Consider the following 27965-nt stretch of genomic DNA (forward strand, 5'->3'; position numbering starts at 1 on the left):
CAGAGAAATCCTGTCTCAAGAAACAAAAACAAAAACAAAAAAACAACAAAAAAATTAACTCTGAATTTAGATTTGCTTGAGATAAAACAACACAAAACAAAAAATCAGGTAACTGCACCTGTTCCCTTTCGGGACAGTTCCATACTCCACTGGGGTTTTGTGGTTGGTATGATGTCACAGCCTAATGAATGCTGGGGCATCAAGGAAGATCTGGAGCTTGATGGCCGGTATTTAGAAAGCCCTAAAAGATCAAACGAAAGGGAAAATAGGATATATTTAGCAGAACAAAAGCTTGACGGGTTTCACATGTAAGCTTTAAAGCCAGAAACAGTTTAATCCTAGTAAAACTCTAATCATCAATGAATACGGGAAATGTTAAGGCTACTACTAAAGATCACAAGTAATTGAATCCTTTGTTAAATTGCCTCAATCTGAGGAAATTCATATTGGAGTAGCAATAAACTTGAAAGACTTGCTAAACACATAAATTAGACCTTATATTATGCTGCAGAAGCCATTTCACATATTTTATTATTTATTTGGCATTTGCACATAGTTTTTAAAAATTTCTAAAAACATTTCAACTATCAAACTTACTGAACACATCAAAATAATGTAGGGATTACAAATGCATTTAAAGTAAGAATTAGTTTAGTGGTATAACATGAAACAGGATTATAACAGAATCCAGAGGTCAAATTCTGGTCCCAAACTTATTTAAAAAAACAGAATGTGTTCTACAAGGGACCCTGGGACTCTTACATAAGATGAAGACTAAAAACTGCCTAGGTATGACCTGAGAAAAGGAAAGTTATAATAATAAAAAATGGGTTCTAAGACAGGTGTGGTGACACATGCCTTTAATCCCAGCACTTGGGAGGCAGAGACAGGCAGATCTCTGTGAGTTCAAAGCCAGCCTGGTCTACAAAGTGAGTTCCAGGACAGTCAGGGAACACAGAGAAACTGTGTGTTTTTTAATTGATAAATTAACTCTGGGGAAAAGATAAATTAAGTACAAACTACACCGAAGCCACTAAGAATAGACTCAACTAAGCAGAAGACTGAGCATGAGGATGAAGACTAGGTTGATGGAGGAAAAGGTCCTACTGCAGAGCCTACAAACCTGACTATAGTTCTGGAGTCCCATATGATAGAAAGGAGAGAACTGACTTCTGCACGTTTTTCTATAACTTCCACATGTGTACTGTGGCATGTACACACGTACACACACACACACACACACACACACACACACACACACACACACACACCAAAAGAAAAGAAATACTGAATTCAAATACCAATAAATAAGGAGGGGAAAAAACCCTAAACAACATAACCACAATGTCTAAGTACTCTGCATATGATTAAGAGATGAAACCTAAGAAGAACATCTATCCACAGGCTAAGAGGAAGAACTGAGATTAAACACTAAAGACAGAAACAATTGAATGAAATTACAACAGAAAATACCTCAAATCTAGAGAAATAGACATCCAAACACAAGAGGTATTTAGAACCCCAACTAGACATGAGCAGAGAAGAATCTCTCCATGGTATGTAACAGTGAGAATTTGAAAGAACATTGAAAGCTGCAAAAGGACTGGAGATGTAGGTCAGTTGGCATCATGCTTGCTTAATATGTATAGAGACCTCGATTCAGTCCCCACCTAGTATAAAACCAGATGTGAAAGCGGGGCATGGTGGCAGTGCGTGGCGGCGGTGCACGCCTTTAATCCCAGCACTCAGGAGGCAGAGGCAGGTGGATCTCTGTGAATTTGAGGCCAGCCTGGTCTACAGAGCGAATTTCAAAACAGGCAGGGCTGTTACACAGAGAAACCCTGTCTTGAAAAACAACAAAAAAACCAGACATGGATACTCAACATCTACAATCCCAGTGCTTAGGAGGTAGATATTGTTGGTTGTTTTTGCTCTTTTGGGGAACCCACCACCCAGCTCCGAAATAAATCACACAAACAGAAGCTTACTCTTAATTGTAAATGTCTGGCATTAGCTTGGCTCGTTTCTTGCCAGCTTTCCTTAACTTAAATTATCCCATCTACCTGGGATAGACTCTGGCTTTTCTTTTTCTTACTTCTGTAATCTTACTTTCACTCTTACTCCATGGCTGGCTAGGTGGCTGGCCCCTAGCATCCTCCTCTCCTTGTTCTCTTGCTCTTTCTTCTTCTTCCTCCCAGATTTCTCCTTCTATTTATTCTCTCTGCCTGCCAGCCCCACCTATCCTTTCTCCTGCCTTGTTATTGGCCTTTCAGCTCTTTATTAGACCATCTGGTGTTTCAGACAGGCAAAGTAACACAGCTTCATAGACTGAAACAAATACAACACATTTTTGCATTATTAAACAAATATTCCAGAGCATAAACAAATGTAACACACCTTAAAACAATATTCTACAACAGGTAAAGGCAGAAGGATAAGAAGTTCATCACTGGCTACACAGCAAGTTCAAGGCTAGCCTGTGATATGTAAGATGTAGCATTAAAAAATTAGTATTTATATATCTTAATATATAATATTATATATTAAATTACATAATTTAATGTATATATTAAAAGCTACAAGGGAAATATAGCAACACATTTACAAAGACAAACACATCAGAATAACAACTGACTTCTCATCAGCCACCCTAAGAGCCAGAAAAACATGGAAAGATACACTAAAGCCCTGAAAGTAAACAGCTGCTAACCACAACTGCTAAAGTCAACACAGATATTTTTTAATTGGTAAGAGAAATGGACATTTCACAACATGGCAAACTAAGACAACTCATGATGACCAAACAATCACTGCAAAAGATACTTAGAGGACTACCACATACAGACGAGTTCCATGGATAGGTAATGCTCTCCTACAAGTCATGGGCTTAAACAAGAACCCCAATGCCAGGTGCAGTATACCTCCCCAGTTGTTTGCCAAGAGGTTGTAGACAACCCAAAAAAGTAAAGGCTATGGGAATGTAGGATGGCCCAGCAGTTAAAAGCATTTGCTGTGCTTCTGAGGGACATGAGTTCAGGTCCAAGCACCCGTGTCAAGAGGCTGACAACTTCTGTAACTCCAACTCAAGGGAATCTGACATGCTCTTCTGGCTTCAGAGGGCACTTGTAAACACACACACACACACACACACACACACACACACACACACACACACACACACACACGTGCGCGCGTGCACACACAAACTATACAGGCTATTGTCATTGTTCTAGGTTGCCTACCAGAATCAGATGTTAAAAGCCTTTTTACTGAAGATATCATATACTTTGGTTTCAGGAGACAAAGAAATGAGGAAAGGACTGAATAGGAAACTCCCTCTCTGCTTACTAATGTTTATAGTGTAGGAAGGCACAATGTAGGCTGCTGGGAGGGAAACTCATCCCTAGTCTCACCCAGCTGTAGACCATGTGTGCTACAAAACTGACCTGCCAGGGAATTATGTCTACTGGGGCAACAGTGGCATGGCTATCTGTGGGATACCCAACTGTTCTGTGGGAATAGACACCTGATACTATACACCTGGTCATGACTAGGAGGACATGGGCCCAAGTGAGGAACACAGCACCACTGCTGAACATGTCAAACTGTCTTCAAAACATTTATGTTTAGTCTAAGACTACTGTGGCCCTCAGCCAGGGCAAAGAAACTCTTTTTGGAGACGATGACGGTAAATGTAGATTCATAACTGGCCAAAGTGCTAAGAATAAATGTTCAGCTTAAAATAGAGTATCTATATCCCTTCATTCCCGAGACCCAGGGAACGTCATAGAAAAGAGGGCAGAAAGGACTTAAGATCAAGAGTGTTATGAATCACAGCAGTTACACACATCTGCACATTTCCCATCATGGACAGAGGTATCTGCAAGGACCCATCTCTTCCTGTGTTAATTACTGCTAATGACTGCTCTAGGAGTCATTAGCATTAGCCAGCGGTACAGCCATGGAAAACTAGGTAGGAAAATACAAGATTCAGAGGGAAAGGAAAGGGGATGCCAAACGGCAACGGGGGTGAACACAATCACAACACATTGTAAATACAGGAGAAAATGTCAAATCATTTAAAAGAAGAGAAGACTAGATGACCAGACTAGGAAAGTCACAGCCAACAACTGTCTCCAGGAAACACAGCTCACTGCCGGACACTCACAGACCAGTAGTCACAGTGTGGACGTCAACCTATCAAGCCAACAGGCTGCGAACAAGCTGCTATAGCTCTGGGACATCTGATGATGCAGGCTTCCACCAAGATGCATTAAGAGACACAAGGGGCCAGGTTCACATACTAATAAAGGGAACATAAAGACCATTTAAAAAGTACAGACCAGGATTAAGACTTTTTTTGTTGTTGTGTGTTTGTTTTTCTCAAGACAGGGTTTCTCTGTGCAGCCTTGGAATTCACTCTGTAGACCAGGCTGATGTCGAACTCATGCATACATCTGTCTCCTGAGTGCTGGGATTAAAGGCTTGTACCACTACCAACTGGCATAGGATTTTCAAATAATCAGAAAAAAAAAGAGCAAAAGTATTCAAAGGGGTGGGGTGGGAAGAAAAATCACTCATAATAAGAAAAAAATGTTAAAAAATAAATCTAAGCTGAGGAGATGACTCAATCAGTAAGACAGTAGCTTCAGAGGCACGAGGACCTGAGTTTGGATCACCAAAACCCACGTTTAAAAAGAAAAAGTGGGCCCGCTGGCACATTCTTTTATTCCAGCAATGGCTAGATGGGAGGTGAAGACAGGCAGATCCCTGGAAGCTCACTGCATCAACGAAAGGCAGACGGTTGGTGACTGCAGAATGCCACCCAGAGTTGTGATCTCATACATGTGTGTACCCACACGTGAACACACACACAGGATGAAACAGACCTAAATCTATCATTCTGTAGCTATTACAAAGACAGCACAGCCAACCAAAATATGGTATTCGAAAAATACACCCAAGTCTATGGTGTCAAATTACATGGAATGGGCAGACAAAAAAAAGAACATTATGGAACACACTGTCTGCCTTTAATAAAAATAATAAATGAAAATATTGTAAATGTAACTATAGTCGTATTATAACAAGATACTTCGTTATGATGACTACTACACAAATCCGGAAGTATACCAAATCTTCTGGGGTGGGGGAGACAAAGCCTCACCATGTAGCTCTGGCTGGTCTGGAGCTCATGAGGAAGAGAACTGATAAAATACAACAAACTAAAAGAAGCAGCACTTGTTAATCGTATTATTGTGTGTGCATATGTGTGCACATGCATTCACACATGTAAGCACAAATGCATGCCAAAATACACAGATGGAAGTCAGAGAACTTTATGAGGTCAGTTCTCTCCTTCCACCTTCACAGGGTCCCAGGGATTGAACTCAGGGCACCAGGCTTCCAAGCAAGTGCCTTTACCCACTGTGCCCCTTGGCCAGACCTCCAAAACGTGCTTTCTACAATTTACTATTTGTCAGTGTAAATTACACTGATACAGCCCAAGAATTTTGTATTGTCTTCTCAATTTTACACTTACTCATTTAATAAAGCAACAGACCTTAGAACGGATCTATGTCAACAGTCTCCACCTCTCCTGAGACCATGGTACGTTGTCCTTACCTGGAGTAGACGGCCTTTCAAGCATGTTCAGATGATGGGAAATGAAGGCCTGACTATCATGAACAGTGTCCATATCCACCTCCTCCTCATCTTGAGAACTTGAAAACTAGAGCACACACAACAAAAGAAGAAAGAGCCATGGTATCACTTCATGTTCCGATATTATCTTCCAGCACAATCGGAGGAAAAAGGCCAAAGAATAGAGCCATTGTAATTTTAAAAAGAAAAACAAGTCTCTTTTCTTCAAAAAAGGCACTAAAACAAAAACTGGGTGAATCAGCCCCCAAAGCAGCTGATAGGAAATTACTGTGAATAGCAATTAAAGCCCATGCCTGTAATATGGGAAGAACTAGTGAGCTATGGTGGAATGCACTTTCCCAAATGTGAAGAAATATGCAGTTAGTTAAATAACTGGATGGAGTGTTTTAGGAGACTTGGATTCTTTTATGATTCGCTATTTCCGACGTGTCCCTGCTCAGGAAAACCTACGCACAGTCCTACACAGCTAACACAGTAACCTCCATCTCTTACTTGGATGATGAGTTTGAGCTCACTGCTAGTCTCCCTCTTCTTCTCCAGTATCTGACCAGCTCTAGTGGGGCCCCCAGGGGCCCAGCCTTCTCTTCACTCCTGCTCACAATCTTGAACACTTATCACACTGTGATCCTATGGCAATACTTAAGACCAAAATTAGATTTCTGGATACAAGCAGCTGGTAGTACAGCCCAAAAGTAAACAGCTGTAACAACCACACAGGTTAGAGCATGCCCAGTGACCAAAGTTAACAGGAATCAATGTAAAATGTGCAGCCCTTTCCTGTCTTTTATGGGGGCAGAAGTGTTTGTCAACTTTTGGCGATTTCTCTCACCCATAAGGACCTTATGGGTTTTTAAAAATAATTTATTTATTTTTATTTCATGTGCATTCGTGTTTTGCCTGCATGTATGTCTACGAAAGTGTCGGATCCCCTGAAACTGGAGTTACAAACAATTATGAGTTGCCATGTGCGTGCTGGGAATTGAACATGGGTCCTCTGGAAGAGCAGCCAGCCAGTGCTCCCAACCACTGAGCCATCTCTCCAGCCCCTTTATGTGTTTTTGTTTTTGTTTTTTTAAGATTTATTTTTATCATTTTAAATTACAATTATGTGTATGTGTCTGTGTGTTTAGGGGAAATAGTCACAAGTGTGCAGTAACAGGAGGCCAGAAGAGGGTACCGGATCCTGGGGGCTGGAGTTAGAGGCAGTTGTGAGCAACTAGGAAGTGAACTCAGGACATTTGGAAGAGCAGTAAACAAATGAATGCTCTTAATGGCTTAACCATGGGTCCAGCCCTAAAGGGCTGCATCTCCTGATGTCACTTTCTCTGTTATCTGAAATGTGCATGTGGATACATCAGTGTGTGTGTGTGGGGGGGGGGGGGGGGGGGGGGGGGGGGGGGGGAGACAAGCACACTGATTCCCACTGAAGAGACCTCTTTACAAGGGACCGCCTTCTTCCATGTACACATTTGTCTGAGTTTTCCCTAACCCAAACCTTAGGACACACTTCACATTTACAAGAAACGTGATTATATTCCAGATAACTTAGTCAAGTGTCAAGACACCAGCAGGGAATGGCCATGAGAACAGTCTGGTCTGAGTCCTGCTGAAAACGGAAGGCTGGAGTATGGCAGACACTGTGTCATCAGTATGAAAATCATTTCTGGAAAAAGTCTTTTATGGTGAAATGATTCACACACACTCTTTTTACACAGCCTGACAATTTACAGTGCAGAGTTGGGTTTTCTAAAGGCAAAAACACAAATTTTAAAAATTATCAAATGTAATGTACCCTCTCCTCCCAAGTCATCATATTATCCGTCCATTCATTATTTTCTTTTCAAAACCATTTGCCAGGTGCTCACTCTGTTTAGAACTGCCCAACCATTCTAACTGTGCAGCAAGCAACAACTTACAGGCAGGTCTCTAGTTCAACAGTCTGGTACACAGACAAGACAGGCTGTGTGGAACAGGCTCTCGGAACTGAGTCTATCTGCAGTTCTATTCTGCACTATGCAGAGAAGAAATCCTAGGGTCCCAAAGAATCTTACATCATCACACAGGCAGACTGGAGCACATTTGTTCAGTTTAGTCATGTGATGACTGTGATATTTTATGAATTGTAAAATGCTAAGCAAACACAAGCTGGGGGGTTAAAAAGGCAGTGACCAGAGGCTAGAGAGCTGACTGGTTCAAAGAAGACATTGTCCTCTCCAGGTGGTGCTACATAGTGAGGCTCTGTCTTCTGTACTAACGAGACACTCACAGGGTTCTGAAATCCAGCTAGCTGTGCATGACAGCCTGGGTTACTCAGAGATTCCTGGTTGCTTGCTCCAGCTTCTGGAATTATGGTAGGATTCAAGACAGCTTTTTTCTCCTTTAGATTAAGAACAAGCCCGAGCTCTGGCAAGGGTAAACAGGAAGGTCTACTGAGGCCAAACAGGGTGAAGTACAGGTCCACAGCACCACACCGTAACCTCCAGTCATGTGCAGTCCCTAAGAGGCAGACACAGAAAACTTTATTACCACATCATCAATCTTACAAAATCAATTTCAGAAATCAAATAAAAATCAACTGATTAACTGAGTGAGTGCGTGTGTTGAGCATGTGCGGAGGTGCTGTGGTGAAGTGTGGAAGTCAGTACAATTTGCAGGAGTCAGTTCTTTCTTCCCACCACACAGATTCCAGAGGCCAGACTCAAACCATCAGGCTTGGTGGCAAGTGCCCTCACCTGCCATGCCATCTCGCCAGCACAAGTGAAAACTTGCCATGTAAACAACAAATTGTTCCGGCTTTAAACATTTCTTTCCATCCTTCCGCTTCAGTAATCACTCCGCATGCATTCATTCTCTGCCCACTTGTTAGGACAACAGGATTCAATTACTAAAACAGATACTACTGGAAATTTCCTAATTTGAGGTTTTAAATTTGATAAGAAAATGAGCCGGGAAGGTAGTTAAGCAGGTAAAGGCACTAGCCACCAAGGCTGACCACTGGAGGTTGATCTGTGGGAGCCACAGGGTGGAAGAGCAGCAACCGACTCCCACAAGTAGTCCTCTGACTTCCATACATGCACACATGTGCACACCACACACACATACAAAATCATAAATTAAATCTAGTACAAAAAAATTAAGCACAATATAAAAATGTACAACTTCTTGATATAATTCTAAATGCAGTTTATTATAGAGGAAGAGAATACTTTGCTAAACATCTTCACATTGTTAATTAAAGTTTCTGAAATCATTTAAGCAAATCTTCCTATACTTATGTATTTTCTAATTATTTATTTTCTAATACTTAAAATTTTTTTCCTCAATGGCTATAACGTTCTCTTCTATATACTTTAAATGAAACCAGTTTTTAAAGTCTCCACTTTCAAACCATTGCCAGCTGGTTTTTTGTTTGTTTTTGGGTTTTCAAGACAAGGTTTCTCTGTGTAACAGCCCTAGATGACCTGGAACTCACTTTGTAGACCAGACTGGCCTTGAACTCAGAGATCCCGAGTACTGGAATTAAAGGCATGTGTCACCACGCCTGGCTGCCAACTGGTATGTTTTTGACAGAGTCTCATGCTGCCCAGGCTGGTCTGAGCTCACTAAGCAGTGAGGGATTATCTTGATTTTGATACAGCTCCTGAGTCCTAGGATTAGAAAGGTACCAAGTTTATATGGTGTCAGGGATTAAAAACTAGGGCTGTGTGCATGCTAGGCAAGCACTCTATTAACTGAGTCATATTTCCAATCCAGTGTCTTTGCTCTTGATACAAATTTATACATTGCTCACCAGATAACCCAAGAGACTCAACAAGGCACACAGGATTCAGCAAGACTTAGTGACTTAAATAATGATTTAACTTCTTTGCTTATAATATACCCCCATTCTTAAACGAACGACTATTAAGATGATGGTACATACAGTAGGAAAACCCCTGATGTTGCTTTAAAATGTTTGAGCCTGGGATTTAGCTATTATACAGTTTTATATATCACCGGCAAGGTCCTAGGTTTGATCCCCAACACATCACACAGACACAGACACACACACACACACAGACACACATTTTTTTCTCCAACGGCCAAATACACTCAAATCTATATTGATATAATACAATTATGTATTACTTTTCCTAACATGATTATATAATCATGATCATGAAAAATCTTTGAAAATTAAACATGAAAGCGACTTCTTATAAAAGATTCATTCTATCCGGAAGTTTAAATCCTCTTCAATCCAGCTTCGCAATCAGATGTTCGGTGTTTCCCAAAGTCACTTTGTAAATACTAGCTTCTCCTGTCACTTCCCTTGTTCACACTGCTTCCGTCACTTGCAAATTTTAAAGCTGACCAGGAACTCATTAAGGACCACAGACTCACTGATCTCCCTGTTCAGTGTAAATTTGTGGCGACAGAGAATTTCTAATTAAAGCAGCAACTATACTTTACATTAGATATTATCACAAACATAAGATAACAGCTGGACACTGAATTTGTCTAACTGTAACTTTCTGATGGGATCAAATGTTCAGAAACTGTCCCATTAATCTTAAATACCATTCCTCTTGTCCAAAAACTCTTCTCAAGAGGTAAGAAAAGAATTCTTTATAATTGATTATGCCTTCCTCAATATTTTGAGCTAGTAGGTCAGTCATATATTAATATCTGACGTGGCACATTTTGTACCAAAGATTTACTGCTAAATAATTTGTTAAAAGCTTCTGAGGTTCGTGCTCATCCCCTGGATCTAAATAAGAGACAATGATGTCTTCAAAGTAACAAGTAAAATATTAAACTCTGTGCACACCTAATAATCTTCCGTGAGGAGGGAAAGTTAACGAAAACCAACTAACAGCATCTTAGTTCAGCCTAGTTTACACGCTATTTTCTAGTATTTGTTTTCTTTTTTAAAAACAAAGTCCATCCACTTTCATTTTATCAAATTTCTTCAAACTAGCTATACTGGTATACTTCCCATGGCTACTGCACTATACGAGGGGATAAAAGTTATACAGTCCTTAGTATTTCAGTACTAGTAAACTAAATTAAAAAACTGAAATATTAAAATTTAGTATTTGATTCAGCAAGTTACCAATGGGCTAGCATGGTAAGCAATTTTACATATTCTAGAGAGGAGAAAAAGTATCATACTCAAAAATTTTAAGTATTAGAAAATAAATAATTAAGTATTAGAATAAATACCCACAGGTATCTTTCTACTTGCAAAAACCATTTAAGCAAAATAATTTCAGCCTAGTTTTTGACTAAACCTTTCAATCAAAAGCAGTATTACAATTTCAATCTATTAAGAGATATAACAAAAACTGTCGTTAAATATATGACATTTATAAAGTCAAAGATTTAATAACCTAATTAAATAAAAGTGACTTACAAATATTCTTGACTACCCAGGCTACTGAAAGTATAGCCAACTAATCAAGATCCTGAATTTGATTCCCCAACAGAGAAGGAAAGAAACTAACTACACACACAGCTCAAATACATGAGAAGCATAACACTGAGTGTTTAATGTGAGGTAGACACCGTGCTTTACAAACATCACGTTGTTCATGTCTCAGTTTGCAGAAACAGGTTTTACTACCTGCATTTTTAAACTAGTTATATGAAGAGTAACAACTGAGCTGAGGTTTAACCTCAGCAAATCCATCCCAGAGCTAGTGCTCCTATGTACTACGTCCTTCCACTCCCTGATCTCACTCAAAAGGATGGAAACTCACACTACAGTAAGATGGCATGCTCTCTGAGATGTAGAACAGTAGCATGCAGTCTTTAAAACTACAGGTTGTCTCTTATTCTACATTCACTCACTGTCCTGGAAAAATAAGAACGAAATTAATTATCTCTGAATGAGGCCACTGGGAAGCCACAGAAAAGAGGTGGAGCTGGGCAGTGGTGGCGCACTCCTTTAATCCCAGCACTCTGGAGGCAGAGGCAGGTGGATCTCAGTGAGTTTGAGGTCAGCCTGGTCTACAAAGTAAATTGCAGGACAGTCAGGACTGTTACATAAAGAAATCCTGTCTCAAAAAACCAAAAGAGGTGGAAAGGCTAAGGTTTACAGCCCTTTAACTACTTAAAAAACTCGTAAAATTCAAATTTTTTCATTTCTGCAACCACAGTATGAAACAAAGTGAACATTTCCTAACACACGTTATAACTTAATGTAAAAATGTGGTATCCTATTTGTAATGGGTGACGAAAGGAGGAGCTGGAGAGTGGGTCACACAGCAAAGTGCACGCAACTTAAGCACGAGGGCCTGGGTTTGATCCTCAGCACCCATGTAAGTCAGGCATGATGACATGCCCCTGGAAGTCTTGCGCTAGGGAGTTGGAAACAAAAGCCTGGCCCATCAGCTAGAGGTCACACACACACACACACACACACACACACACACACACACACACACACACACGCACTCTCTCTCTCTCTCTCTCATTCTTGAAAATCTGATGTAAAATGAAAACAAGGGACTTTCAAAGTCACTGCTCTCTTACCAGAATTCATCAGTTTCCAGAGCTGATCTACTAGGGCTTCATTGCATAAGGGAGACTCCATGTTCTTTGTAAATGGTGGATTCTTTGTCAACATGTTTAGAATCTTATGCCTGCAAGAATGAAAAATAAATAGATGAATTTTTAAATGACCATTTGCGGACTGGTGCTACCAATAAGAAACACTATAGAAGATAGGAAAACTATTTTTCTCCTTTCCCATTAGGTTTAACTTTGTATTTAGTTCCATTTCTATATGCTTTATGTCAAATCCTACATATTTATCACGTGTTTTCTCACTAAACTATCTTGTGGGTTTGCTTTCCAAGATTATCTGAATTGTGTAAACAACATCTTCTACAATCCGACCTATATAATCTTAACAATCTCATTCTTTTTAGGAGTATTGAAAACAAAAGCAAGCAAACCAACCAACAACCTGGTGGTTAAGTATGAAAATCCTTAAAATAGGACAACAGGAGAAAATATTTCCAAGATGGGCCAAAAGTTCAAATTAATAGGAACATAAACTTCCTATCTTAGCCCCTTTGGAAAGCATGGAAATGTGTAGATCAATTTTAAAGATGGAACACAGAAAAAAAGGGGAAAGTGTCTTCAAAATAAGCTGCAATTGAGTAAACTGTGGTGGCACATATAGTCCTACCAGGCTGGAGGCTGAGGCAGAAGAACAGTGGCAAGTTCAAGGCCAGGCTATGTTATATAGCAAGACACTACCATGAACAAGCAACACAAAACCTGTATGGAAAGAGGCAAGTAAGAAAAGTGTTTTCAGGAGTAACTGTAAACTCCATGGCTGAAGTTTTTAATCCACTTTTTACTGGAGATAAGGCACAACAAAGAAAACAAAGTCTTAACTGGACTCTTGGATATAAACGAGGAAGAAAAGAAATGGGATGGAACTCAAGGAAGACAGCAAAACTTTTGTTTGTTGGTTGGTTTGTTTTTTGTTTTGTTTTGTTTTGTTTTTGAGACAGGGTTTCTCTGTGTAGTTTTGGTGCCTGTCCTGGATCTTGCTCTGTAGCCCAGGCTGGCCTTGAACTCACAGAAATCCGCTGGCTCTGACTCCCAAGTGCAGGGAATAAAGGTGTGCGGCGGCACCACCGCCCGGCTCCAAACTTTGTTTTTACACTTCACTACTAGAGGTAAGAAATCCAGCTGGACTTTCAACTGGGGAGGAAGTGAAAGGAAAGATGATGGGCTGGGTGTAGGTTAAGATACTAAACTCTCAGTCCTGCCATTCCATGTATGTGAAAGTGGAAGATGTGAACTTTATTGGCACCCTTTTGGGATGTGAAATTAAAGACCACACAAAGGCTATTATAAAACAAAGGGGGCAATATGTAGCTTTAGATACAACTGAAAATAGATATACAAAAAGTGATAAAAATCTTACAAATCATTCATATACCCATTTTCATATTTATGAATAAATACAATCCTTGTCCTTCAAAATCTTCCTCTATGAGTAGATCAGGATTATGGGTAAATGGCATCTTTAAAAATATGGATGAGTTTCTTTAAGTTTTGAGGAGTTCTCACTGTGTTGCCCAGGCAAGTCTTAAACTCCTAAACTTAAGTGATCCTCCAGCCTCAGCCTCCTGAATGTTAGGAATTTTGTTCTTTAGAGCATATTAATGTTGTCAAGCTTTTAATTTGCAGTAAGTTGAAAAGTAAGGTTTCTGTCCAGCTACTTCTACATATCCAAAATAAAACATAGAGACCAACCATTAAGGCTTTCGGTATTACTCAGAACACTACAAACACATTCTAACATGTCCATGATCTGTAAAGGACACTCTGAGGACATCTTTGAAATTACCACTAAAATAGCAGTGATGATTAATGAATACATATATAACTTGTAGCAAACTTTAAATGTTTCTTTAACATTTTTTTTTTTTTTTTTTTTGGCGTTTAAAATTCACATGTTAGGGACTGGAGACCATGGTCCGATGAATAAGAGGGCCTGTTCTTACAGAAGATGGGAGTCAGGCTCCCGGAACCCGTCAGTCAGCTGGCTCACAACTGCCTGTGACTCCAGTTCCAGAGGATCTGTTGCCCTCTTCTGTCTAACCTCCTCAGGTGCCTCAATGCTCATGGTGCACACAACAGATAACATGCACACCAATATACACTTAAGAAACAAAAAAACGCAACTCCAAGGATAAAAACACCCAAACACACATGCACATACCCATACCCAAGCACACACCTAATTAAAATAATAATAATAATAATAATAATAATAATAATAATAATAAAGTTTACTTGCTATAAATGTTTTTTTAAACAGGAAAATATAAGTGACTAAATATACAAAACGTTCAAAGGAAATAAGAGAAGACAAGTACTTCACACTTAATTTATCAAAGATTAAATATCAAAGTGTTACAAGTGTATACTTCAGACATCTGAAACAGACTTAAAGCCAATCTTAAAGTCACAGGTTCATGGAACCACAACAGCAAAACCATCACTCCATTTGCCTGAAAATTTGATAATTTTCTTCATGAGGCAGTCTAATTCTAAAACCCTATCACTATTTAAAAAAAAAAAAAAAGCAATAAACCAAAACCACCACAAACCAAACCAAAAAACAGCAAACCAACCAACCAGTAAAACAAATAAAAGCTGAAAATCTGTCAAGACAAAAAGCAGTGACCATAAATGCATCACCTCAAAGAACTGGTACAGCTGGATCATGATCATTTTACTTCCAAAACAGGAGCGCTTTCTGCTGTCTTTATATTAACCTTATATAATCTAAACCAAACATAATGATACACATACATAAAACAACTATGAATCAACAAATCAAAATGGCAAGGACTATCATTTCTGGTTACACTAACTATACGTACAGTGCATATTTTTCTCTTGGTGGGGTTTTGTTATTTTCCAAAATTTGTATGACTATTTTATTTTATTGCAACAAGGTTGCTTTATGTAGCCCATGCTGGCCTTGAACCTGCAATTCTCCTATTTCAGCTTTCTAACATTGGGATTATAAGCATGTACCAGCCTGCAATTTTTTTTTTTTTTTTTTTTTTTTTTTTTTTTTTTTTTGGTTTTTCGAGACAGGGTTTCTCTGTGTAGCTTTGCGCCTCTCCTGGAACTCACTTGGTAGCCCAGGCTGGCCTCGAACTCACAGAGATCCGCCTGGCTCTGCCTCCCGAGTGCTGGGATTAAAGGCGTGCGCCACCACCGCCCGGCTTCAGCCTGCAATTTTATGAGTAGTTTAGCCACCCACACCCTTTTTTTTGAAACTGAATTTTACTATGCCGCCTTGGCCAGACTGAGACTTACTCTATGTAGACCAGACTATCCTTGAACTCACATAGCTCCACTAGCCTCTGTCTCCTGAGTTAGAGGATTAAAGGCATGTGTGAATACTCCTGGCAAAGGTCATTTTTACTGAAAGGAAACTTCAATTTTGAAAATTTAATTTTAGTATTAAAACAACACATATAAATTAAAATATTGGCTGGGCGGTGGTGGCACACGCCTTTAATCCCAGCACTCAGGAGGCAGAGGCAGGCGAATCTCTGTGAGTTCGAGGCCAGCCTGGTCTACAAAGCAAGTTCCAGGAAAGGCGAAAAGCTACACAGAGAAACCCTGTCTCAAAAAACCAAATTAAAATATTTATTTTGGCCTATGCATCTAATTTTTTTTTTTGTTCTAACAGACACATAAAATTGACAGCAAACTTTAGAGCAAAAAAGATATCGGTATGTCAAGAGATACATAAGTTACTCAAAATGAATTTGCTTAGTTTTAGTACATAAACTATCTTAATGAAGAACAGACTTCGGCCTGAAAATGCTCTACCGAGAGAAGACAATATAAGAAAAAGGGAGTCTCTGATCAAGACACAAGACATTGAGCTCGGAAGACTCAAAGCTTCCCAAACATTTCAATTACATCTTGGAAGACTTTCTCTACCTACAGTTGTTAGAGGAGAAATAAAATCTCTTTAATCCACGAATTACATTAAATATCTACATATACATATGACTGGAGGAAAAGGGAAACATACACTCAGCCATTTGTCTTGTCTGCATTTAGCTAACTTTATCTTATGTGCCAAGGATTAGTCCATGGCAAAAGATAGGATCCTGGACTATCCAGGACTATTCAGCAGGAGAGGGGACAAAAATGACCATGTCATCAAACTAGGACATTGAAGTTTACGTATGTAACTATTTATGTACTTAAGCACAATAGGACTGCGGGATTTTATGGGAGAATATGACTTGAGGGAACTGCACCAGTCCAGGGAATCACGGAGTATCTCTGTAGACACCACATTTAATTCTAAAGCGGAAAAGGAACTGCAAGTCATGGGAGTTTTCCCTGCTTCTGACTTCTGGGCAACCTCACACCTTTACATAAGCGAATTCTGAAGTATCCTGTGACGAAAACAGGAATGGAAAATCTATATACTTCAAAAGTTGTCATTCTCATCGAGGGCCATTTTACCACGAGTTTTAAAACCCACAAAGCCCGTAAGAACAGAATGCTTCTGTTTGGAACAGGACAGGAAAATGCCAATGACGTAAACAGAGTTACACACCTGAGTATCTAGGTCTTACCACTAGTTCTACAGAACAAGCAGTCACGTGATGTTTACTCAAGTAAGTTTTTACAAGTGTGACAGCAATGAGAATGGAAAAGAAGACATACTATAAAAACAAACAAACAAAAACAAAAACAAAACCCCAAGAAACACAAAACTAAGAAACGAAAAACAATACTTGCAGGGCATCATGGTACACACCTGCAGTCCCAGCACTCATGAGGCAGAGGCCGAGGCCAGCCTGGACTACACAGTAAGACTGCCTCAAGCGAAGTAAAGCAAAATAAAAATAAATGAATGAAGTTCATTAAAAACACAAAGCATGGTAGTGTATTCAAAAGGCAGAGCCAGGTAGATCTGTGAGTTCAAGGCCAGTCTGGTCTACATGATAAAATCTGGGACAGCCAAGGCTATATATATCAAGACCCTATCTAAAACAAAATAGAAAACACCAAAATAGAAAAACAATCACTGTGTGGAAACACTTTTATCCTGTGACCATTCATTGCCATAATGACTTTCTAAAAATGAGACTTGAAAAATAAAAACCTTTGCTATTCTGTTGTGTGGTAGTGAGGGTGTGTGTGCGCGCCATGGCATGTGTGCAGACATCAGAAGACAACTTGCAGGAGTCAGCTCTCATCTCTAGCACAGCATACCTGCTGAGTTATTTCGCCAGCCCTTAACTGCAAACTTGTGCAACTGTGTGTGATTTAATGTAATCTATATGTAGGGTGATGTTAAAGGAGAAGTTTCTCTAATGGGGACATAAGTATGTAAATTAAGAAGAAAACATGCTAAACATAACTATGAAGCATACCTCTAAATGGATTTTCAGTCCAGACTGCAAATAGTGCTCTTGACATTTGAATGAACCAAAGCAACTCAAAATGACAGTTCAAAAGCACTCAGTGCAGACACCATGTGTGATACAGTAACTTCAAATATCACAAACTCACGACAATCTGCCCCAAGTGCTCTCTGAAACAGTTCTTAAATATTCAGTCTTTAAAACAAGTTCTCAGAAACACAGATGTAAATTTTTTAATTATGCAAATTGAAAACAAATGGATACATGGTAAGCTTTGTCTATATTGCATTTATAGCATCTGTTCCCAGTTGCTACCAATGACTTAAGTGCATGCACCATTTTAGATAAAGGAATGAGGCTGTATTCTATGCTCTATACTTCAAAATGGGAAGCTAATAGATTTTTTTCTCTGCATTTCAACTTTGTATCACTCACAAGAACAGATTATTCAAAATATAGATCACAAATCAAGAACATTAAAATCTTAACAAAATTTCATATGAAAATTTGTGTAAAAAGCATTACTTAAAACATTGAAATATACAATTACTAACTAAGAAGTCACTGCTATAAAATGCCCAGGCTCTTGAACAGACTACTCACACCCAGAGGCATTTCAGATATGAAAAAGCAGAGTTTATGTCATTCTAAAAGAACACTGTGTGCCAAGTGATGCAGAAAGTTGAACAAACCATTTAAGGTCTCCAGGTCAAAGTCTTTTGTCTCTAGCTCAAATAGCTGTGAGTTGTTCTTCAGCTCTAAAATTCTGTTCTATGAAGTCATAACATGAAATCAAATAAAACCCGTGTCTACTATGTGCAAAAAAAGGAAGACAGAAATAGTTAAATTGAATTCTTAAATAAAAACCCCACTGTGTAAAAGAAAACAGCAGGAATAAACGCAGCGACTAGAGGTAAGCATAAATACAAAGGCAGAAGCCACATCAAGCCTGCAGTTCTTTTAGCTTCTTAAGATTTTAAAAAATGTCAACTGTAATAAAAATGAAGGCTTTGAATGAAATGAAACAAAGACATGGGAGGCAGTGACATGGCTCCAGGAGTAAAGACTTGTCCTCTGACCTCCACATGCTGCTGTGATACACATGCATGCACATGGACAAAATAAATAAATGTAAAAAAAAATGTTAAATGAGCAAAAATCAGGATGCCCTGAAATAAGCTCCCAAAATGACATAAATAGTGAAATCAATTATAAGTTGGGACACACAAGGCATCATCCCTATGCATTACACACTATTAACAATGTATTTTGAAAATGTTTTTCTAAAATCAAATAAGAAAAAGGCTTTAAACTTGATATCCACGCTTTGTTGATAGGTTTGGGAGGCCTGCCCCTTTCTGAACAGAAACAGAGGAAGAGTGGATTGGGGGGAGGGGAGGTAGGCAGAGGGAATGGAAGAAGAGGAGGGAGGGAAAACTGTGGAAGAGATGTAAAATAAATAAATAAATTTAATTAAAAAAAAAAAAAAAGGGCTGGAGAGATGGCTCAGAGGTTAAGAGCACTGCTTGCTCTTCCAAAGGTCCTGAGTTCAACTCTCAGCAACCACATGGAGGTTCACAACCATCTGTAATGAGATCTGGCACCTTCTTCTGACCTGCAGGGATACATGCAGGCACAACACTGTGTACATAATAAATAAATAAATCTTTAAAAAAAAAAAAAAAAGGGCCAGGCGGTGGTGGCGCTCGCCTTTAATCCCAGCACTTGGGAGGCAGAGGCAGTCGGATTTCTGAGTCTACAGCCTGGTCTACAGAGAAACCCTCTCTTTAAAAAGAAAAAAGGCGGATCTCTGTGAGTTCAAGGCCAGCCTGGGCTACCAAGTGAGTTCCAGGAGAGCTACACAGAGAAACCCTGTCTCGAAAAACCAAAAAAAAAAAAAAGAAAAGAAAAAAGAAAAAGGCTTTAAAAATACAGAACTCTGCTGTGGATATCGCTACAGAACCCATTTCCATATTTTTAAAAATCATAAACATAAATATCTTTCCAGGTACAATCTTTAGAAATGAATCAACCCACTTCAGGACTCATAACCAAGATATTACAATACATAAACTAACCTTACATAAGGTACAGGATCAGTCTGAATCATATTAAGTAGCCACTGAAGTTCTTCATAACTCCGGTCCACTGAAAGTAAAAATGAGTAAATATACGTAGGGTTAATTATAACAAATCAAAGAGCAAGTGCTAGTAAGCAGGGACATTATATAAGGAGGCTTCTTAGCTGGACTGTCATGTAGCTGAAGGGTCCAAGTAAGCCATTAGCACTCCTTTCTTATTTTCTAACTGTATGCACTAGGCCAGTAACTTTCATGAGCACCATGCCATGTGTAACCAAGAACAAAAATAGTACCTAGTACGTATTCAGCCAAAGACCAATACAAAATAGTACCAAAAAATAGTGCCCCATATGTAGCTCAAACTAAAATTCAACCAAACACCAATACAAGTTTTAACTCACTAAAAGCCATCAACTAGACACAATTAGTTGGACAAAATATGCCTAACTTTTTAGATGCTTAAATCCCTGAGAGGCTTGACATACAATAGCATCATAAATATAAACGTTTCTGATCACATGGTTCCTTCCACTAAGATCCAAGCCAGTCAGAAAGGCAATTACAATTACGTGTTATTGTGGTGATATTGTGTTCCCCAAAATATTGTGTGCCCTAATAAACTTATCTGGGGTCAGAGAACAGAACAGCCACTAGATATAGAGGCCAGAAAATGGTGGCGCACACGTCTTTAATCCTATCACTTGGGAGGCAGAGATCCATCTGGATCTCTGTGAGTTTAAAGTCACACTGGAAACAGCCAAGCATGGAGACTCATGCCTTTAATCCCAAGAAGTGAGCCTTTAATCCCAGGAAGTGAGGGCAGAAAGCAGAAAGGTATATAAGGCGTGAAAACCAGGAACTAGGCTGGTTAAGCTTTTAGGCTTTTGAGCAGCACAGTTCAGCTAAGAGGCATCCAGTCTGAGAAAACAGGATCAGCTGAGGAATCGGCAAGTGAGGAAGCTGTGGCTTGTTCTGCTTCTCTGATCTTCCAGCATTCACCCCAATACCTGGCTCCGAGTTTGATTTTATTAATAAGACTCTTTAAGATTCATGCTACATGTTATGACTATAACTGACATAAAATGACATACTACTATTGCCAATCACCTTTTCAACAAATTTTTAAGAATTGAAAAGCTTTATTTACAAATTTTTAGGCATGATAGTTTTCCTTCTTTCATCTTCTAATATGAGCACCAATATTTTAAGCTACAGAATTCATGGTTCATACCTAAGCACCATTCAAATTTTTAAATTATACTTATTAGTTTTGTACTCTTTTGGAGACATTAGTATTCTATTTCATTTTTGGTAGTATTAACTCATGAATTCTTCATATTTCTGAGACATATCCTTCATCTACCTTAAGAAAGAAGGTTAGGCTAACAAATACATGATTTCAACAAGTCTAGATTTTAAGCTGGCAAAATATCAAAAAATATATAGAGACACAGAATTATATATGTTTATTGCTTGTCAAATAACTCACTTAACAACAACAAATCATATTTATATCATCTCTTAAATGAAAGGATACTAAATGATAGCTCTTTCTGAATCAAGGCAAACATACAATATAAACACAATATGGTTGCTACTCTCTCTGCTTCCTGTCTCTAGGCATTTCTGTTGAAATTTATAAAATGTAAAAAGACTTAATCATACATGTTTCTAGTTCACAAACTCCCTATGGAACTTCCTGTTTCCTTTTATTCTAAACAGAGCTCAGTATACTTCAGCTTCTTTATTCTCCCAATATTTCCGTTACAAGCTTGACTTTTAGATTGAGATCATATATACATCTGAATACGTCTTCTGGCCCTAGTGCCACCACACACACACACACACACACACACACACACACACACACACACACACACACACACACACACAAACCAAAAACCAAACACCAAAACCAAAAGAATGAAACTTCTTTTTTTTTTGAGATAGGACCTCACTATATAACCCTAGTTGGCCTGGAACTTGCTATGCAGACCAGGCTGGTCTCTAACTCCCAGAGATCCTCCAACCTCTACCTCCCAAGCATGTACAACTTATTCCTGGCCCAAAATAAAATCTTGGGGAAAAAAAAGTTACACATGAACTGTATGTATGTTTAATTCCCCAATGTAAATGACAAATTGGCAACATATAGTAGAGAATCTAAAACTCACACAGCTGTGTGGTTTACTGTCTTCTGACTCCCTAATCTGAAGCTGACTAGACTATGTTTTTGCAGACTGAATCATGAAGAAAGCAGAATTAGGAAGAGATTTCAGCATAGGAGAAAATCAGAAACAGGTGTAGGCTTCAATAGAGTCCCATATGCGACCTCTAGACTCTGTACACCACCTTGCTTCTGATTATGTCCAGGAACTCACAATTAAAACTGCAGTAGAGGCTAGCTTATGTCACTTTAATTTTCACTTCTCAGAGAATTCCATTGTTTCCTGAATTATTTTTTCCAGCCTCCATTTTTGTGAAATATTTCTATTATTTATCTTAATCATCCCATTTTCTGAAAATGTTTTAAATATGTACTGTTCCTTTGACTGTCACACTCTTTATTTCTCTCAACTTGAGGCCTAACCTAATTTTCCTGCAGAAGTTACTCTCTTGCTTTGTTTGCATAGTTACAAATTTTTACACACTTGTACACTATTTCATTGAATCCTTAGATATTTTCCCCAAATCTCTTATTTTTAAAAATAATGTAAAATTGAATTTATATAATATGCTGGCTTCTCCCATTAGTTAAAGATATCTGTATTTTATTTTTTCCTATCATCACCAAACTAAGTCAGTGAGCCAAGAATTTAACAATAATGGATAAGTGTGAAAATGTCACAGTGCAATCCACTATGTACGCTGTAAAAAGTCACAACAATGAAAATCTGTGCACTGCATGTGCTATGAAGACGTATTTCTCTCTAAGCTGGAACAAGCACCACCAGGACGGTATTATTACCTTTTGTGTAATCAACAACAGCTTCTAGAGCGGCGATCCTGATGTCCACAAAATGGCCGTACTCCGCATAGGATTTGAAAAGAGATGAATCACTTGGCACATGTCCATTCTTCTGAAGCACTCTTATGGCTCTCAAGCAACTAGTGAGAAAAAAGTAAATTACTTCCTGTGAAGTATCATGAACTAAATTTATTGCTTCAGTATTAGAGATTCATTTGTCAGTCAATTAAAATCCTTATTTATGGGGGGCTGGACACATGGCTCAGCAGTTAGGAGCACTGGCTGCTTTTCCAGAGGACTCAGATTGGATTCCCAGCTAGCACCCACATGGCAGTTCACACCTGTCTCTAGGAGATCTGATGCCCACAGATGTTCGTGCAGGCAAAACACACACATAAAATCAAACAGGAACAATTTTTTAAAAGACTCATGAGCCAGGCGTCAGTGGTGCACGCCTTTAATCCCAGCACTTGGGAGGTAGAGCCAGGCGGATCTCTGTGAGTTCGAGGCCAGCCTGGGCTACCAAGTGAGTTCTAGGAAAGGTGAAAAGCTACAGAGAAACCCTGTCTCAAAAAAACCAAAAAAAAAAAAAAAAAGACTCATGATTTGCTGGGCAGTGGTTGTTGTAAATATGTAAATATACTGAGTTGGGCAGTGGTGGTGCACACCTTTAATCCTGGCACTCAGAAGGCAAAGGCAGGCAGATATCTGAGTTTGAGTGTAGCCTCATCTACAGAGTTCCAGTACAGCCAGGGTTATAAAGAAAAACTCTGTCTCAAAAACAAAACAAAATGAAACAAACAAACAAACAAAAAAATTCTTTTGAATGCACATTAAATTCTGTAATGTTCAATTTGTATGATAAAATTTCAATAATATCTAAATAGCATAAAAACAAATTTCAATATGTTTAGAATCTTAGAGCCATATACATGTCAATAAAACCACACTCCAGAATAAAGTACTTAGCAATAAAAATATAATTTAGATAATTTCTCCAGAAATCTTATTCATTCACCATAAAAATGGAAGGTTAGCTGGGTGTGGTGACACACACTTTAATCCCAGCACTTGTACAAGTGGGGGCTAGGGGTGGAATCAGTTGGAGGGCAGAGACAGGCAGATCTCTGAGTTCGAGACCAGCCTGGTATACAGGACAGCAAGAAAGGCATAGTGAGATCCTGTCTCAAAAAAAAGAAAAAAAAATAATAATAATAAATAGAATAAGGGAGCTGATTTTTTTTTTATAATTAGTAATCAACTTTTAGCAAACTCAGAAAAAAGCTGACAGAGAACTGCAGTTCTGAAAAGAAGGATAACAAGCTAGGTCTGATGCATGTCAGCACTTTGAAGGGAAGGCAGGAGGATCAGGAGTTACCAAGGTTATCGTGGCTACATCGGCTGGGCTACATGAGACCAGTTTCAAAGACAAATGGGGTTCTTCACACACTAGTGATGGTATAAAAAATAATCCTGACAAAATATTTTCTTATGAAGAATGTCTAGGCTGGTGAGACAGCCCAGCAGGTAAAGGCACTTGACAGGTGTAAGCCTGGGAACCTGAGTTCCATCCTGAGTCCACACAAAGGTGGAAAGAGAGAATCAAATCCACAAAGTTGTTCTCTGACCAGGACACATGCAACACAGCACAGGTGCCCCACAAACCATGTGCTTGTATGTGTGTATGTGCACATGCATGAAAGGACAAAACAATATATATTTTTAGAAAATTAGAGGATACATACAATGGAAACTGTTTATAAAACTATACATATAGTATTATAAATTTAGAATTCCATTACAAAGAAAAAAACTTTAAAGACTATTTTCCAAATATTATCTATTTATCTGGAGATGATAGTATCAGAAAGTTAAATTTCTCATTTTTACTTTAATTTTCCCCAAGTTAATCTAATGGAATAAGGGTACAGTTGTGGAAATAAAATCCATCTAAAGGAGCAGCAAAGGGCTGAGCAACACCTGACAGTGATAGTGTGTCTGTAACTTGGGAGAAGTTTCTCCATATTCAAAAACCGGGTTATTTCTTCAAGAATTAGTCGAACATCAGGATTCAAGTTATCCAAAGTTCTAACTTCATTATTCACACTGACAGCAGGTGTAACAGAATTAGCCAGGGCATCAATCATTTCTGCACGATAATAGTTATCTGAAAACTAAGCCAAAGAACAATTAAGAACAGATACAATTAAGCCTTTCCATGAGACATTAATACAACACATACAACTTTAAATCATTTCAATTTAGAAGTAGAGCACATCTCTAGTATGCACAAAGCCCTGAGTTCATCACTAGCAACATACACACACACACACACACACACACACAGTGAAATCATGTATTTACCAGCAAGTTTTCTAGTAAATATCAACCTATCCTTTGTACAGACTTATGATTTGGAAAAATGTGAAAATGCTGCAATCGTCAGTGATCTATTAGTATATTAAGCACTCACTATGTGTAAGATCACCCTGCAGTCTCCTAACCAGATCATCTACAAGATTACAGTCCAAAAAAAGAAAAGATAAAGAAAGAATGAAAGAAAGAAACTAACTCAGCTTAAAGAAAAGCAACTTGGAAGAACCATGTATTTCAAAACACAAAAAATCCCAGAAGAGAATCAAAAAAAAAAAAAAAAAAAATCAAAACTATCAGTAACACCATATTCCTTAAAACAACACTATTTTAAAAAGAAACATTACAGTCTACATGCACAGAATAATGACAGTTACTGTTTGATTTACTATACATTCTTCCTCTTCTGTTCTTCAAACTGTAGCTGCCTCAATATTCTAACCTCCTTCAGAAGCTTTTTGAAACACACACACACACACACACACACACACACACACACACACACACAGGCACTCACTGGTTATTCCATTAAATCATGTCCTGTGCCTCTAACTCTAGAAAGGTATCGGGCGTTCACAAATGACTTCCTTTCTTTTACTGCAGTCCTGGAGACTGAGGCCCCCATACATTATCCTAAAACAAGTATCACTGGGTACTTTGTAATATTCATTGAGAAAAACACTGTACCTTATTTTTCCTGTTGTCATTATACTTGATTAAATCTAAAATAAATGTTAAAACTTCTTTGGGACAAAGATTATGTACATCTCTTAACAAAGCCATGGCAACCGGCATAGTCTACAAAAAAAAAAAAAAAAAAGTTTTAAGCATACATCCCAACTTAATCATTATTATACCAATTTGGGCTATAAAGAGAATTACACTGGGATTAACACAGACAACCAGATGGAGCCTAATATCCCATCTCCCAACACTACAGACACATCTAAAAGCATCACTGCTGAAATGGGTAAGAAATCCAGGGACTATTTTCATGACTGGACATATTCTACAGGCTATGTGCCTTACCCTTCCCTTGCTAGAAGGAAGTATATATAATGTAAATTGTATCAATCCATTTTTAAGTGATATAGTGGAACCAGTATAAAATTTCAGCACTGGTTCATATATAATATAAATTGTATCAACCCACTCCTAAGTGATACAGTGGAGCCAGCACACAATTTCAGCATTGGTTCACATTAACATAAATTGTATCAACCCACTCCTAAGTGATCCAGTGGAGCCAGCACACAATTTCAGCATTGGTTCACATTAACATAAATTGTATCAACCCACTCCTAAGTGATCCAGTGGAGCCAGCACACAATTTCAGCATTGGTTCACATTAACATAAATTGTATCAACCCACTCCTAAGTGATCCAGTGGAACCAGCACACAATTTCAGCATTGGTTCACATTAACATAAATTGTATCAACCCACTCCTAAGTGATCCAGTGGAACCAGCACACAATTTCAGCATTGGTTCACATTAACATAAATTGTATCAACCCACTCCTAAGTGATCCAGTGGAGCCAGCACACAATTTCAGCATTGGTTCACATTAACATAAATTGTATCAACCCACTCCTAAGTGATCCAGTGGAGCCAGCACACAATTTCAGCACTCGTTCATTCTGACTCCCACCCTCACTATCCACTACTCTGCATATCTCTGGCTAGTTGCTGCCCCACAGTCATTTTTAGGGCTTAATGATATAGGGGCGAGAGGCATTAAACAAACTACAGCTAACCAGCCCGTGGACCAAGGACAGATAATAATAAGAAATTCAGGGTACCTTTCTTCTTTCTTACATTTCATAAGCAACTTTCTGTTAGTGGAAACCTGACAGACACACAACAGTAAATTCTGGTAGTGAAATAAAGCTAATTAAGCCCTAGACAGAAGAGCAGCTGCACAGAAACCTGGTCCTACTTAGAAGATGGAAGAGATCAAGATTTTCCCTTGTAAACTGGACAATAAAGAAAAGGCTCATTTTCTTGCTTAAAAGAGCAGAAGCAGCGAGAATGGTGGTACATTCTTGCTAATTCCAGCACCCTGGAGGTAGAGGAAGGAAGATGAGGAATTCCAGGTCAGCCTGAGCTACAGAGCAAGAAAACCTGTCTCAAGTAAAAAGGGGCACTATACAGAGGCAATAAATAAAATCAACAGTAGTGTGACAGTGAATCAGTGAAGGTGACTAGATCTGGAGTCACCTAGGAGACAGACTTCTGGGCATGACTCTGAGGGCATTTCCAGAGCTTTAGCTGGAGGGTGGCTATGGGTGGCACTATTCCACAGACTGGGGAACAAGTGAGCTGAGAGCCAGCATTCACATTTCAATGCTTCCTGACTGTAGATGCAATGTGACCAAGCACGTCATGCGCTGCCCCATGCTTCTCTCCCGATGGACTACGTCCTCTCCAGCTGTGAGCCGAACCAAAGCCTGCCTTCCTTTCGCTGCCTCGGTCACAGCAACGAGAGCAGGGACTGATGCAGTCAGTGCTGGTTCTGAAGGAGGAACTCAGGGGAAGCTCCTTTCCCCACAGAAATATCTGTTCTCTGCCCATTCTGCACCTTAGCGTGGGAAGTTGAAGTGTTTGATTTAGGCATTAACTCTTCTCTTCTGCCAACTTCAAGTGTTATGTAAAAGTCAACTGGACTAAAAGCATTCTCTCTCCAAGTTTTTCACTTCAACCCACAGTAAGAAATAAACTTTACACAACAACCTAACATGCACACAAACACATTTTGGAAGAAATACATACAAACAACAACAAAATAAAACAAAACAAAACAAAAAGCCTTACAACTATCTTTATGACACACATATGTTCTCATCCTGTCCAGTCTATTTCCTTTTACTAGAAAAGAAGCCCCGTCAGTGGTGCTCGCGCTCGTCTTTGATCCCAGCACTTGAGAGGCAGAGGCAGGCAGATCTCTGTGAGTTTAAG

General features: G+C 38.9%; 1 protein-coding gene across 4 annotated transcripts in view; it reads right to left on the reverse strand.

Annotated features, from left to right (window-relative positions):
* The window catches only part of Taf2 (TATA-box binding protein associated factor 2), a 65858-nt gene that overhangs the window by 8031 nt on the left and 29862 nt on the right, over positions 1-27965 (reverse strand). For 2 of the 4 annotated variants that reach the window (XM_052747820.1, XM_052747823.1), the window contains 8 exons: positions 25695-25805; positions 24615-24808; positions 22635-22774; positions 19664-19733; positions 12181-12290; positions 7931-8160; positions 5626-5731; positions 119-241 (listed from right to left, as the gene is read on the reverse strand). In XM_052747820.1, the coding sequence (XP_052603780.1) occupies positions 119-241; positions 5626-5731; positions 7931-8160; positions 12181-12290; positions 19664-19733; positions 22635-22774; positions 24615-24808; positions 25695-25805 (1084 nt within the window). Of the gene's footprint in view, positions 1-118; positions 242-5625; positions 5732-7930; positions 8161-9143; positions 9312-12180; positions 12291-19663; positions 19734-22634; positions 22775-24614; positions 24809-25694; positions 25806-27965 lie in introns of those variants that run through there. The other 2 variants (XM_052747821.1, XM_052747822.1) reach the window with 2 other exon arrangements.

Source organism: Peromyscus californicus, unplaced genomic scaffold, assembly GCF_007827085.1.
Source record: "Peromyscus californicus insignis strain IS unplaced genomic scaffold, ASM782708v3 Scaffold_20__1_contigs__length_68692818, whole genome shotgun sequence".
In the NCBI taxonomy this organism is placed as follows: Eukaryota; Metazoa; Chordata; class Mammalia; order Rodentia; family Cricetidae; genus Peromyscus; species Peromyscus californicus.